General features: G+C 35.7%; 2 protein-coding genes across 2 annotated transcripts in view; one reads left to right on the top strand and one right to left on the bottom strand.

Moving 5' to 3' along the window:
• LOC137410637 (chaperonin homolog Hsp-60, mitochondrial-like) overlaps positions 1 to 14,094 on the bottom strand; it is a 33,700-nt gene extending 19,606 nt beyond the window's left edge. The window contains exon 1 of the mRNA XM_068096094.1: positions 14,070 to 14,094. The gene's annotated coding sequence lies outside the window, so the exon portion shown is untranslated. The remainder of the gene's footprint in view (positions 1 to 14,069) is intronic.
• Positions 14,095 to 14,266: 172 nt separating this feature from the next.
• The window catches only part of LOC137385774 (annexin A7-like), a 40,462-nt gene continuing 38,312 nt past the window's right edge, over positions 14,267 to 16,416 (top strand). Inside the window, exons 1-3 of the mRNA XM_068072329.1 lie at positions 14,267 to 14,404; positions 15,818 to 16,060; positions 16,224 to 16,273. Coding sequence (XP_067928430.1) covers positions 14,402 to 14,404; positions 15,818 to 16,060; positions 16,224 to 16,273 — 296 coding nt within the window. The 5' untranslated portion in view covers positions 14,267 to 14,401. The remainder of the gene's footprint in view (positions 14,405 to 15,817; positions 16,061 to 16,223; positions 16,274 to 16,416) is intronic.

The following is a 16,416-nucleotide window of genomic DNA, read 5'->3' as shown; positions in this document are numbered from 1 at the left end:
ATCTCAAGTGATAGAAAAATCTCTATACTTTTTGATAAAAACGTTTTAAACTTTACATTAGAAGCATTTAATTTGAAACAAGCCATTTGTGCTTTTGATTTATATTATAGTTTGTATATGTACATGTATCTACTAATAAATAAGTAAATACATGGACTTGTGACAGTGCTCTGATAACTTGAACGCTCTGATAATTCGAACACTTTTGCTCGGTCCCGTGAAGTTCGAGTTATCCGAGTTTCCCTGTATATTATTCTGTCAGTCATCTGTCTGTCCAGCTATAGCGATTAGTATCTAGCAATGAAAAATCCATATTGCAGACAATTTGATCTTGGAACCTCCCATTCACCAGGTGATAACATAACACACCCGCTCATCAGGTGATAAGCTAACCCCCCCATTCACCAGATGATAGCCTAACCCACTAAGCTATGCAACATGCAATGGATTCATGGGCGATGTGAGTCGTTATCTGGATTAAAATACGCACAGCACTCTGTGTTACGCACTACAGCACTAAAATTGCTCTCACGGGGGTCTTATTAGTAAGTTTAGCAATGAGGATACTAGCTTACTCAAATTATTCATTGGTAATGCGCCAGGCTAATGGCAAGTGGCAGACAACTACATTACCTGCCACTGTTTATAAGCTGTTTTTTTAATATATGTGGAACGACGGGCATTCGGCTAGTCTATATATACATGTATATATATATAAATCTCAGTACAGTTATAAAATGAAAATATCCCTTTAAATTTAATGTAAAATAAAAAAACCTTACAGCTCCAACAAATTACAATGCAGACTATAAGAATATCGTAGGTTAATTGCTAGCAATAGATATCAACCGGTAGACATGTATCAGATTCATCGTGCATAATTATTAAAAACCTACAAACTGGAGGCAAGTTAACAAGTTTCTCGCACCCAAAAGGGTTAATGTCACACCAACCGAAGAAAAGTGAAAATATAGGCGACACTCGATTTGCTCGTTAAAGAGTTAAATATATATTTTCTACATTATGACGAGGTGTTTGAAAAATACATGCCACCCTTCATTTGAATGTCATCTCCAATAAAGCACTACTCTAAGAGAACGATTGAAAAATAGAGGGCATGGTATTTAAATAAAGGTTTTACGCTACTTTGCAGCAACCATGCTAAATTAAGAATAGCTACGCCCGATATTTATGTGGTATGTTGTATTCAAGCGTAAGAATATTGAATAATACATGATTAATAATAAAACGATTCATACTTCAAGTCATGACATTTAACATAACAAATGCACTATATAAGACTATGTAAAAAACTAAATGTAAATACTTAAATCATATGCGCAAGATAAATTAATAGAGTAATAATAAGTAAAAATAAACTTTTATTGTTACTTCATCTTACCTACACACGAATGGAAATATAGGTATGGCAATGTGTTATGTGTAGGTTCGGTAGTAGAATGAGCAATAGAAATTTGAGCCATAACTTTTAAAGGTTGACTTGCAACAAAATTCACATTACAGTTATTTGATATCAAAAGATTCACCATGTCTTACTCTGTTGTGTTGTACGTAGGTGCAAGATATGTGGAAATGTGATTACAAGTACTTAAAAGCTCAAAAATGAACAGTTAATCGCAGCCACACGAGACCGCCGTAGTTAGGATTCTCTTTCCAAAACAGCTCAAATGTGATGTAGCTGTGGTAGATGGTTTCTGTTAACACTTTCAGGCAACCTTATTCGTCGAAATATTTTCACAAATATACTTCACGCATTCAATGAAACCATGTCTATTGTTCTTACGCGTCTGTTTTATCATCATTGTAATGCTGTCACTTTTAGCATTGATATCTTATACCTTACCGTAAAAAATCGTTTAATTTTTTAGCCTTAGCTTGAAGGAGTACATATCATTGTCTGATAATCATGACGAGGCTGTTGGTCACTTGTGATAATCGAAAAGTGCTGCAGAAATTATTTGCAAAGTATTGGGTCACATGATCAGATTACGATTTGCCGATTAGACCAAACCGAAACAAAACTGTGAAGTAGCGAGCATCTATATTTGATACAGGGTCTTCAGTAAAACCCGAAGTGTTTGTCATAAACTAGTGTTACGAGAAGTTTTATATTGAGCTTTTTATTGGTCTTTCAATTCAAGTGAGAACATCACGTGATAAGACAATAATAAATTTCATGACTACGTCAGAGAAATAAAGAGATTCCAATCTACGGCCGCTTTTCGTTTTTGAGCTTTTAAGAGCTTGTAATCACATTTCCACATATTTGGCACCTACAACACAACAGAGTAAGACATGGTGAATCTTTTGATACCAAATAACTGTAATGTGAATTTTGTTGCAAGCTAACCTTTAATAATTTTTTCACTTCATCTTCAATTTCAACCAGAATTTTCACTTTAACATAAAAACTGTAATAATGAAAAATTTTGGACATTGTACGTTGGAGATATTGAGACAAAGTCATTCAAATTTTACTTGATATTGAAAAATTCGTAGAGATGATCATAGTGTAAGTTGTTGACTAATAGTATTCATCCAAAATTGCATCGCATAAGCAATCACGATTTTTGAACAGATGGTATCAATACGGTTTTTTTTGTCAAAAAACTCTATCGACTCGAATTATACACTTACTAAAAGGCTATTTGCCGAAATTTAAGCCTTCCATCTAAAAGTGTAGTTTTGATCGAAAATTCAGACTATTAAGCAAAAACTCAAGCCATTTAGTAAAACATAATAACATTGAACAAAAATATTGATCATAATACATTAATAGCAAGTTTTTACTTGTTAGTTAAATTCGTATTTAACTTAGTGTTAGTTTACCATGTTGATAATTTTGTAGCAGCTCTAATAGTTAAAGATATGCTACAAAAGTATGTTATAATTGCTGTACCATAAGAATACTTCACACCCAATTTTAATATGCATTCAACTGATTGTTTATGAAATTCTGCGACATATGAATGTAATAATTTAAATGTGCACGCTGTATTGTGTGTCTTTTTTTCAGAATCCATGTTGCTTTGCAACATTTGGTTTGTTGAAAGCTACTAAAACTTTATGGAATGGCATGTTTATTTGTTTTACAGGCTTCATATAGTGAAATCTTTTGAGATGGCATAATTTTGATATTATGGCTATATGTGTACTTTTTAATAATTGTAGGAAAATTATAGTGTTACAATACAAGTTATATAACGTGTTTGTGTTTTAAGCATGAAACGATATTACTAAATTATTTCATGTTATGTGAAACCGTTGTACCAAATCACATCTGTCCGACTTCTAGAGTACGCGACATTTCGATGGGTAAAACATAATTGCTCTTGAAAATAATATCATTATCAATTTAATTCAGCTATAACAACACATGGTGGTGGCAATAAGCTTTAAAAAAATTGTTGATACGGATGAAGATATTTCTTCTACACAACAGCAAGCTTCAGTTGCAGACCAAATGTTAGTCCAAAACGTGGTTTCACAACCAGTACACAGGATTGACCCTCCATCAGAATCGGTGCTTGACAATAATATGGAGACCAATTTTCGAACACTTAAGAGTAGATGGGAGTCATTCATATACTCTCAAAACTTGATGGAGAATCGGAAGCGCACCAGCTCGAGTTCTCAGTATATATAGCTAGAGCGGAAGCAAAAGTTGTTCAGTCATCAGCTAAGTAGGCAGAAAGTAAAACTTAGCTACCATTTTGGAAATGTTTGCATAGGCGAGCGAAACAAATTCCATGAAAGTTATAAATTTAATACCAGGTCCCAGCTTTTTGAGGAAACATTTGACACTATGCAGAGTTACGGATTTTAGATGGCCATTTTAAATTCGACTATCAACCATGTGTGGATGCGGCTGATACTCCACTAAAATAGATGATTAAAGATAGACTTGTCTTAGGTCTCAGAGATGACAATATGAGAAAGAGGTTAATTTCCGAGGGCAATGCTCAATACTGCAGTTAAAAAGTGTGCAACTAACGATGCTGGCTGTAAGAAGTGCAGCAAAAAATGGTATTATGCGCGTTGTTGTCCCAGCAAGGATAGCAGGTCTGTAAATGAGATGAAAGAAAATGACGAGCTTGCTTATATATGCTTGATTATGGTGAGCTCGTGATAGGAGAAATTGACTGTTGGACAGCAAATGTACAAGTTATTGTCGAGAAACCTTATTCAAACTCTACACCGGAACAGATGGTACAATGGTTAGCCACATAGAGCCATGGTTGAAAGATGTAAAGGTCTACAAGACCAGCATTACACTACTAAGACCAGGCGGAGGCGAGAAAAATATATATGCGATGAAAAATCAAAGAACCTCTATCCTTAGCAGAACTGCTTGTTTAGCACTTGAATTAGTGAAGCACAACGTTGATCAAGTTCACACTACCCAGATAAATGTGCAGTCAACTTATCCTAAACGATTCACAGAATTAAACTTTCTAAAAGATTACTCGCATCAAATCACATTGAATCCAAATGTCCAGCCTACTTGTATCTAAACCCCTAGAACTATACCACACCCATTGAGGGATAAAGTTGAGACACAGTTGCAAGAGATGATCACTTCAGGACTCATTTCACCGGTTACTGAAGCAACTAAGTGGTGTAGTAGGCTAGTGACAATTGCTAAACCATCAGGTGCCATCCGCAATTGTGTAGACCTGACAGGATTGAATGCAGCAACGAACACGAAAGTACTACAGTGAAGGAGAGCCAGAGCAGACTGGGTGCAGGGCAATAACGCTACACATTCTTTATCCACGCGAGATACATTTCGATTGGTTGGTTTTTCAAGAATGCAATTCTATGGCAGGTAATTTTTTCATATCGATGTTCACCAATGTATAGCAACAACATTTTACTACTTTGTTACGATTGAAGCATCAAAATGAACACTGAATTGTTCATAGATTTAATAAGCGCACACCCAGTCCTGTATGACGCAGCACACAAAAATAACAAAGAAACCTAGTTGAAAACCAACATTTGGGAGACGATCGTTGCGCAGACTGACCATCTTGAAAATGGTAAATATTTATTATATTAAAAATAAACAACTACTATAAAGTAAAATATATAAAATCATAAAATATTACTGTTAAAATAAAAGAATCGTTTTTTCTTGTCTTTTTAAAGTGCACAATCCATGAATATGCCTAATAGCAAAAGCAGATGTTGTTTACGTCGTTGCCTAGAAGGCGCCACATTGACTTGAATTTATTAACAGCTCTGAACTAAAAATACGGAATTTTATTGGCAGTTTGTGAGCGTGCCCGCGTAATGGTCTGCTGGTGAATCGTTCAAGTGTGTTTAGGCATACACCAGCGATGTCTGCGCCCCTCATGACGCACGCAATAAAATCACCTAGCGTGTTTGCACATTTAGAAAGAGACACAGAATGTTGGGGTATGCACCATCGTTTCAGTACGTGCATGGAAAAGATCACTTCTTGGCTGTTGCATTATCTAGAGCACCAGTAGAAGTTCCTACTTCTTCCAACTATCAGCTGATTGAAGAGGTTGCTAACCAGGTTCTGTCAGAAAACAACAATTGCAGATCTCAAAGAGGCTCAAAAGCAAGATGAAGCTTGCAGATAGGTTGTAAGACGCTGCAAATAAGGCTGGCCAGCATACATGTCAGACGCTTACTTTGCTCTGCAAGCCTATTGGGATGTTCAGAGCTATTTCAGTGGTTGATGGTTTACTACTATATGACAACCGCATAGTTGTTCTATTTAAAGAGAGACTAGGTTCTAGACAATATCCACCAGGCGCACCGGGGCATTGTCGAGTTTCGCTTGGGAGCCAGGAGGTCTATATGGTGGCCCAGGATGTCTACACAGAGCTCAGAGATGGTGCAGAGCTGCAAAGTTTCTGCAATCAACTCAAACACAACAGTTGAATCACTCTGCCTTTCAATCTTGCTAGAGAGAACTTGGAAAAGACTAGGAGCTGACTTGTTTGAGATGAATCAAAATCACTATCTTCTGCTAGTTGACTACTACAGTTGCTGGATAGATATAAGGAAACTATATTCACTTAGCTCAAGTTACACCATTGTAGCATTCAAGTTCATCTTTGCTACACATGGTATCTATGACTGAGTGATCTCTGACACATGACCACAGTTTGCTTCAGAGGAATTTTCTTAATTCACTACAGATTACGGGTACAGTCATAAAACCAGCTCAACCCTTTATTCAAGGTGTAAGGAGGGACAGAATGAGCAGTAGCGACAATCGAGAGAATGTGGAAAACATCTGACTCTCATTCAAGTCTCTTAGCCTATAGAGCAACACCATTAGAGAATGACTACAGTACTTCCAAACTGTTGATGGGCAGGCAGCTAAAAACCACTATACCTATTGTGAAAATCATTCTACAACCATTGTCAGCAAAACCTCAAATAGCTGACCAAGAGACAATGAAAGACTTACTTCAAAAGAAAGCCATGATCAGCAGTTCAAGGCCACAGAGTTGCCTGAACTAATATCCAGTAACAAAATCTTTGTTAGAGCCCAACAGAAAAAGGCTGTGGTTGTTTAAAAGGTAGCAGCAAGATCCTACAGCGTGCAGACGAAAGGTACGGCCACACGTAATGATTTTTCCGTTGATTTTGACTGAAATCACAAAATGAACGAAACAAACTATTTGCTCGAAATTCACAGAATTGTCAGAGCTGTGCATGCACACTGAAATCGTCGACGAAACGCTTTTGATTAGCTAAAACAAATTATTAACTAACAAATTCTAGCAGCTTTTGCAATTTATATAGTCTGAGGCACATGAAGCGACACGCAAGAAAAATACTAACGCAATTTGGTATAGTAAATATGATGCAACTAACTTGATTGTGCTAAAGATGGCAACTCTTTCTACGACGGAACTTTTGCTGCTAAAAAATTGTTATTATTGAAAAAGAAACGATTTGCAGCCATGATGGCCAAATGATAAAGAATCAACAATAGCGCAATTTAGGCAAATGCATCGTATGCACTATGTCGGATTGTGCTGGTAATTTTATTGTGTGTTGTAATACATATCTTAGACTATACAAATTGCAAAAGCTGCTAGAACCGTGCTCGCTATAATTTGTTTAGCCAATTAACCCTTTCGATGCCATAGAAGCATAAATGCGTTTTCTATGGACGAGTGCCGTAATCGCGACTTTCCCAGCAATTGCGTAGTAACTTCATTTTATTATTCGTTGACAGCATAACCCACGGTCTTTAGGACTTTTATTATATTGACAACTTTGTCAGAAGATATTTTTATAAACTTAGTCTAAAATAACGAAGCAATTATGAACTTTTGTTTGAGAACTACTAACCTGAGAACGAACAATTTTGTGTGAGTTCATTAACCCATTCAGGACTAATTAGTTATTGGTTGACTGCCCCCCAGCCTAATTAATTTTTCAGTAGCCTTACAATTAACATAGAGCTACACAAAATTGAGTATAACTAGAGTTCTTTTCAAAATAATCTTGATATGCTTTTTGCAGCTTAACGAAGACAGTCCAGACTACAATTTGATATAAATGTCTGTGCACCTTTACAAATTCTACTAACCACAATTTCTAATACTTTCGTGAACTTTTTTTGATAAAAACTATTTTTTTATGTTTAATAGCAGCTCACAAGCAGTTTTTTGGTACTGACATTTTGGGACCTATGTTAGATTGATAGCAAACTATCAGCAGCAAATAAAAAAAAGACTTCTCATTTCCAAGCAAAAGAACAGGTGTTACGAGCTTCTAACCAACACTACGTCGCTGACAGTTTTATCAATTATATAATCAAACAATTTGTTAATTTATATTGAAATGCATTGCAGAGGCCATTATGAATATATTATGCATAAAAAAAAGATACTTAAGTTACCAGCTAACAGACAATCATCAGCAAAGAAAATATGTGTAAAACTACAGTAAAATAGATTGTAAAAAATACAGTAAAAATGAATATGCATGAAAACGAAACAATGTATACATGTATAATATGGGTGTGTTCATAAAAAAATGATGACATAGTGAGAGCTATTTGATGCCAACTACACATGCATATTTGCTCCCATTATAAGTTAGTTGATACAGTATTCATCAGATATTGGTGTTGAAGCCCTAGGCTCATCATCAATGGCATCATCACTCACAAGCCAGTGACTGTCTTCACCTACATGTAGTAATATGATCTGTAGTAAGCAACCTATTTGCTTTCAAACTTCTCATATAGCCTAGAAAAAATTGTGCTTTAGAAGCTTTTCAGGGTAAATACCTGATAATTGAAAAATGAGTAGTCTACTGCAGCTAACAATTGGTAATACAAATTGCAAATATTTTTTGATACTGTAGATATAAACACAGAAAGTCATGAAGATGATTACTGTGGTAAGTGTTCCCTATCAACCAATATTAGAGCCTAGTGGTTGGGGCTAGTTTATAGTAGATGTTGAGGTTGAGAACTATATGCTTGACTAACTGTGGGTTGAACAATTGGATATAAATGAAATAAGAAATTTTTATTATCTTGTAGTTCTACAAGGAAATCATAAAATTATTATTTATTATGGGGTAATAGAGTGATGAGTTCATGCTGCAAGAAAATTCTAAATTTCATTGGATTGAAGATGTTATAATCATGTGTATCATGAAAAACTCCATATTTTACACTGTTAGAATAAAGTTTGTTTGAAATTCGCAAGAAAAATTTCGGCTTTTTTATCGTTTTTTTCGGTAAAATTCTATAAATAGCCACATAAAACTTACCTTCTTCCATCAGAAAGTTCTCATTTTCTTCTTGAACATTACTTTCGTTGCCATTTTCTTCCCCTGAGCTAAATACCACATCTGATTCACTTAAAAATTTTGCCATCGATCGGATAAACTTTTTCCAAAATGGTGATCAACAAATTTTCAAAACAGTTGATATCTATCACGTAATTTGTTAGTTAAAAATCTCTTGTCGAATCACATATTTGGTATCAAAATGATGCCCAGGCTCTTAAACTTCATTTGGCGAATGAATAAAACCGATGTACCTAAACAGCTAAGCAAAAGAGTGAATCAAAATTTAACCCGGAGAATCCGGGAGCGGGCCCTGGAGAACACAACTCTTCCCGTAATAACCGGGAACAGGCCTGAATGGGTTAAGGACCATGGGCGAGTCAGAAAACAGGTAATTACTTATGCTGATGACGTTATAGCCAATTCAAATTTAGATTTTCGTGATTATACAGATAATTAAGGTATCATCAGTGACTCTGATAGTGGTGAAAGTAATAGTTTTGTAAGAGTAAAGAACATTGTGGAGGATCCGTCTTAGCTTCGTAGCGATCGCTTCACATAGATTTGTCATCGTACAAAGTATAGACACATTGAATTTTTTGCATAGCAATGTTAGTTAAAATGTTGGCAAAATAAAATATGTTACGAAAAATTTTCTAGAAAGAGTTTGAAATTGAAAAAATATTGTATATCATGAAGCAATATCAGCAATTTTCGGTAAAATGGCTAGCACTAGGCCGATAGCTAAATTTGTACATGGATGGCAGTGAAAGGGTCAAAAGTATTTCAACGACGATTTCGTTGTGCATCTATAGCTTTGACAATTCTGTGAGTTTCGGCCAAATAACTCTGTGTTTTTCGTTCATTTCGTGATTTCATTCAGAATCAACGAAAAAAATCATTACGTGTGGCCGTACCTTAATACTGGCACCATCAGGCGTAACAGGATTCCAATAATCAACATGGAGGACTCTCAGAGTAGGACACTTGGCGCATAGGGCTCTGGCCATAGTCAGATCAATCCAAAAGCCAGACGAGATCTCATTTCTCCTAGAACTGTTTGTAACGAAAAGGGCAGAGCAAAACGCTACTGCTCACATGCCAGCTTAGGTAGTTGCCGGGAGTTTGAATCAAGTGTCATAAAGGGCAGGGCACTTAGTTACAACCGCCAGCCAGGCACTCTGATTCGAACTATGGGTATGGTAGGCCGCAGAGGCTGAAGAAATTACCTAAAAATCTACAAGACTATGATCTCACCAGATGAAAGATATGGACTATTATGGAATACTTGTCTAGACAATGCAGTCACCTTAGATACTCATGGACAATAATGTTCTTCGTTTAGTTACCGTAAAACCTCTAATTGAACGCCACCTCTATATGACCACCACTATGAGAAAAATGTTGAAAAATAGAGTGCCACTGTCTATTTGAACGCCATCTCCATTTGATCGCCAGTCTGACAATCTTTGATCTTTATGAACCCATTATATCAAGTGATCAGTAGGAAAGTGTGCACAATATCGTACTAATAATCAATCGTTCACACCAACAACAATCAATTCTCTCGTACAACTCCAAAACTTTGAAAGCAACTCCATAAAGATAATTAATAACTCTCACGCTAATAGTAGTTTCATGTTTAACGGGGTCTTGAGACTTCGAAGTACATTTATATAAAAAACGGTTTACATTTACGATGGGAGATAAATGACTAGTTTTAGACCTAAGGCTACGTTTAGCGAGCAAAACGTACAAATATCGACTAGTTCAGCAGTGCAGAAGAAGAGTTGAAGTAAGAAGACATTGTGGAAGGCATTGGACAACCAGAAGATGTTCGTTCGATCGAAAGCAACAATCGGAATGCAACTGTCCGAGCAAACGATGCAAATATCTTTGTTTTAAAACGTTACCTTTTGTTTCTGCACGTAATATGAGTATGTTTCGTTTATGTCATTTGTTCATGAATATATATTTGTAGCATTTGATAAATCATCATTATAAAACTTATAAATATGCAGATTTATAACATATTATTTGATAGCATCATTGCGGTAATCTGATCTCCAAGGTTGACTGGCAACAAAATTCACATTACAGTTATTTGGTAACAAAAGATTCACCATGTCTTACTCTGCTGTGTTGTAGGTGCAAAATATGTGGAAATGTGATAACAAGCTCCTAAATGCTCAAAAATGAACAGTTAACCACCGCCATCAAGAAACCGCCGTAGACTGAAATCAGTTTATTTCTGTGACGTAGTCATTACATTTGGTTATTGTTTTGTTACGTGATGTTCTCACGTAAATTGAAAGGCCAATAAAACGTTTGATATAAAACTTCTCGTAGCACTAGTTTATGACAAACACTTCGGGTTTTACCGAAAAGCCCGTATTGAATATAGATGCTCGCTACTTTACAACAGTTTTGTTTCGGCTTGGTCTGATCGTCTAGTCGTAATCTGATCATGTGACCCATACCTCTTGCCAAACAGCGCGAATAATTTATGCAGCATTTTTCGACCATCACAGGTGACCAACAGCCTCGTCATGTTTCTCAGAGAGTGATATGTACTCCTTCGAGCTAAGGTTAAAAAATTAAACGAATTTCCACGGTAGGTTTTAAGATATCAGTGCTCAAAGTGACACCATTACAATGATGATGAAATGGATGCGTAAGAACAATAGACATGGTTTTATTGAATGCATACTTGTGAAAATATTTCGACGAGTGAGATTGCGTGAAAGTGTAAACAGAAGCCATTTTGTACAACTACGACCCATTTAAGCCGTTTTGGAGAGATATCCTAACCTACGGCGGTCTCGTGATGGCGGCGATTAACCGTTCGTTTTTTAACTTTTAAGAGCTTGTAATCACATTTTCACATACTTTGCCCCTACAACAGAACAGAGTAAAACATAGTGAATCTTTTGATACCAAATAAATATAATGTGAAATGTATTGCAAGTCAACCTTTAAAGATGATCAATGCTCATAACTCCTCTTCTATCGCACATTAAAAGCTAGTTTTGTCTGCAAACTGTAGCAGATGTATCAAGGGGTGCAGTAAGCCTTTATGTAACATTGGTAAATATAGTTATAAAATGTTTTCAAATTTAAAATGAAATAAAAATTGAAAGCTCAAAACAAATTGCAAAGCAGGGCACAGGCAATAATATCATGGCAGGTCAATTGCAAGCAACTAGTAAAGATATTTGTCTGTCTCTCAATGCACATTTATTAAGAGATCTTTGACAAGTTGAAGGTAAGTTAGCAGATTTTTTGCATCCAAAAAGGTTTAATATTGCTCCACCGTAAAAAGAGGGCAAAATATAAGCGACTTTCGCTTCACCCGTAATAGAGCTAAATTTATCTTCCCAGAATTCTGACACGCCATTTGAAAAATACAATGCCAGCTTCTATTTGAACGCTGCCTCTAATTGACCGCCACTATATAATAGTGGAAGGGTTGAAAAATAAAGCACCATGACATTCAATCAGAGGTTTTACGGTATCTCATTTCTATAATATCTGAAAGAGTTCTATTGTTTTAATCCACCTCAAAACAGGAGATGTTATAAAATGTGTTCATGTGTTTCAAGTATGAAATGGTGTTACTATATCATTCCATGTAATGCAACACTGTTGTACAAAATTTTGTTTGTAATACACGATCTGCGAATACGCGATATTGTGTTGGTAAAATTAATTGCTCAAACAAATGCTCTCAATAATAATATCGCTATCTAGGCTATTTAATGGTTTATAGTCCGAACCTCGACTGGTTTGAAACTCGACGAGTTTGTATATCGACTACGGTTGGCCGAATCTCGACAGCAGTTTTACTATTTTACCATCTACTATTTTTATAGTAAATGAGTGATTTATATGTAAAAGATTTATTTGCGCAAAAATATCTTGTGATCCATTTGATGCAGCACTCCCCAGCTTATGTAGGCCTAACAATATTTTGCCCAACCTAAATATAGAACGAATGCTAAAACAAGTAACAATCATAAATATGGTTGACTGTTATGCTAGCAAAATGATTTATTTGAAATCTAAACTTCAGTGAGTAGCTTTGATTTTTATTTTTTGAAGTGAGGATAGAACTGCAAAAAGACATTTATTATTTGTTGAAGATTAAATTAATGTAAAACTGCATCAGCATTTGTCGATGTTCGGACCAACCTTTGTCTAGATTCGGACTCACCTCTGTCGAGATTGGGACTTGTTTAGGTTCGGACTTGTCGATGTTGAGACTGTTTCCCCTATTTAATTCAGCCATAACAACACTCAAGTCTTTTCAATGGTCTGCAATTTCGATTAATAATCTATGAATTCTACTAATAGCCTGTCGGCTAAAATAGTTTTGACCACTATTGTTTGACTTAATTTCCATTTACCAACACAATTATAGCACATAAAAATTTATTTGGCGAGTCAAACAAAGGTTGATAGCAAGCTACGAATGATACAGAAAGCACTCGGAATGCATGAACATTGTGTTTCATAACAGATATGGCGATTTATGAACTCACTTATCACAGAAACTTTACCATCTGAAATCAACAATCATGTATGGGCATACACCACCTAGCTTTTCAATTCAGCAAATGATACACATTTTCCAGATCTCTCTTGTACCCTACTATTTAAGTTCATGTAGCCAGGTACAGAAGTTAACAGAGTTGATATCAACGAAAAAATATTTTAGTGTAAGAAATTGAAAGTAGCATTCCCCCTGTTGAAAAGTGCATTTGGCATCCATAAAAGATGTTCAATGTGTTTTAAAGTCATCACTTATTGGGTAATAGCCGAGTAAATCAGCAAAATTTTACCGTTGAGGGAATGGTACTCGAAACTCCAACAAAAAGGTTACCATTATAAAGGTTTATTGGATGAACTAGGCTTTGCTAGTTACGTTGTTTTTTAGGACCACCGAATAATGCTGCTATAGAAGATTACCTAACAGACAATACATTAGTTAATATAAATAGATAATAAAAATAAGCAGAGAAATAGATGGGGATGAATTAACGAGCACTACACGCATTGCACAACGCATGTACTACCCTTCCTCGCAGTCATACTACTATCAAAACATAAATGCCTTATTAACGTGGGTGCTTGCACAAATTGTCACTAAAACCTTTTTACAATTGTGCCCAAAATCTACTACCAGCAAGAATGCTACCCCGACAAAGCAACGGCGAGGACTGTGTAAATCGATCAGCCCCAGTACTTACGAATTAAAACACGTGCTCGCACAAGGATGATGTAAAAGCTACGGTGATACAGCTTTCAGAAGACTAGTACGGAATTATAAGGAAGGTCGAAGAATATTGTTGAAACGCAAGCCACAACAAGTTAATAGTCTGGGAAGCTACATTTTATCCATGTCACCATCTTGTCTTGAGTAAATACTTTTTTGTAAAGGATCGAAGGCTTAGTAGCCGGCGAATTGCGACACTGTCCTTCACTTGCGATAAACGTGGGTCGAGCTCTGGAAAGTTCTGAGAATTTGCAGCGTCGGACGATCAAAATCTTAACGCACAACTCGTAATACGACTAAAGATAAATGGTAATTATCAACTATTTCTACTCTTTATAAATAAGTTTCATGATTGTGCACTATTTTTTCTGGTACTACTCTTAAAATTGAACTAGCTCTATATATAGATCCAACATCCATAATGACAGCGGGAGCAATGTTTGGAAAATGACATCTATCTAATCCATTGGGATTTTCCTCTTTTTTCGATAAACCCGTAATAACACTAATTACAATGCCAAAAGTATTTTTTACGTGTCAATAAGTTGTTTTGTTGTTATAATCTATTGTCCACAAATATTTGTATTTTCAAATTATAGCGTTCATAGTTTTCAGTCCTTATTTGTCATTCACCTGGGTAGAAGCCATTTTTATACCGCTTTCTACACATTTTATTGTAGCATTCTTATTTTGTAGACATATATGCTTTGCATGTATAGTTAAATAGTTATTCTTTGGTGTAGAACAAACAGCCTACAAGTTCTTTGTCTCGAGAATGCTACAGATAACTATATCATAACATATCTAATAAAAGGCAGTGTGAAACCTAGTCTGTTTTTGTAAAGCATATTTTAATAATTTGACATTTATTAATCTAGCATCTATTAATCTTAACATGGCCATTATTGAATGGAGTGCCGGCGCAGCACATTGATACCAACGCACGGTATAAGAGTGGCATTATGACATATATGTAAATCTCAGCGTTTGTTCTATTGTTAAACTTTTTGTTATAGCTTGTTAACATCTTGCAATGAAAATTCTGCACGGTCCTGGATTTCATATCATTTATCATTTCATATTATTTAACTTAACCATTACGATACACGGAATACAATGGATTCATTTGGGCAAATAGTCATTACATTAGTTAAGATACTCAGGCTTAAACAATTTGCTAGCACTGTTGACTGTTACAGTAACGATTGTTAAGCTGGCCCAAAATGCAGGGATTGTTTTAGTCAAGATTTTAGTCAAAGTTCTAGCTTTCCAGTTAATTTACTCCAATTTATCATGTAATTATCCCATTGCTGGGCATTCGCCTAGTTATTAAATACATTTATACAAGTGCTGTTCTGTTTGAAACTGCATTGAGTTTCCTTAACTAAGGTATCAACAAATTGCAAACGAGCTTCTAATCATTGCTGTTGTTTGGCAGTATAGGCAAAGATGGCAGGATTTTTATGCATTTCATTCTGGTGTTCCATGTGACTATCAACAGTTGCACAATTTGAGTTTTAGAACCTGTTGAGTGTTTAGCTTCTGGTCTTTTGTAGGAAAGTAATAGGAATGAACAAAATAGAAGTCATCTAATATTGTCATTATAAGTGATCAGGTTTGGAATTTTTTAAAAGCTATAAGTTGTAGATACCTTTGATGTATATTTCAATGAATGCCTCAAAAAAGATGTTGATATATAAACTCTGCTGCACACCATTTCAGGCTGCCACCTTTAGACCGTTATTCAATAGAGTGCTGGTGCAGCGATTGGCTGCTGAAACACAGACCAAGAGTGGCATTATGCTCCCAGAGAAGTCTCTTGGTAAGGTCTTACAAGGCACCGTCGTCTCCGTTGGTCCTGGAAATAGGCTTGAGAATGGATCTGTGATTCCAACCAGTGTAACTGTGGGTGAAAAAGTCCTTTTACCGGAGTATGGAGGCACTAAAGTTACACTAGACGATGAGGTATGAGGAGAATTTGTTTGATGTAATATTTTATGTTCATATTATTTTAACACAACTAGGATTGTCTGTTGTTAGTTGTTAATGATTTTTCACAGGAGTTTTTTAAATGTGATCATAACTGTCTGATATAGCTTGCTCTGAAGCTTTTTTTAAATATTTGCAGGAATATACTCTTGTGAGAGATGATGATATCCTAGGAGTGTTCAGCAACAAGTGAAAATTGTTAATGTTTCAAGTGTAGGATGGATGGCCGGCCAAGGATAGAGCGATGTGTTGGGTGCTTTTCAAAATCAATGACTTATGTATATAGTGTTTTTTTGTGCTGCAGTTGTCCTGTAAATAAACATATAGTCATC

Source organism: Watersipora subatra, chromosome 1 (genome assembly GCF_963576615.1).
Source record: "Watersipora subatra chromosome 1, tzWatSuba1.1, whole genome shotgun sequence".
NCBI classification, from domain to species: Eukaryota; Metazoa; Bryozoa; class Gymnolaemata; order Cheilostomatida; family Watersiporidae; genus Watersipora; species Watersipora subatra.
This window is presented reverse-complemented; position numbering and strand designations above follow the sequence as displayed.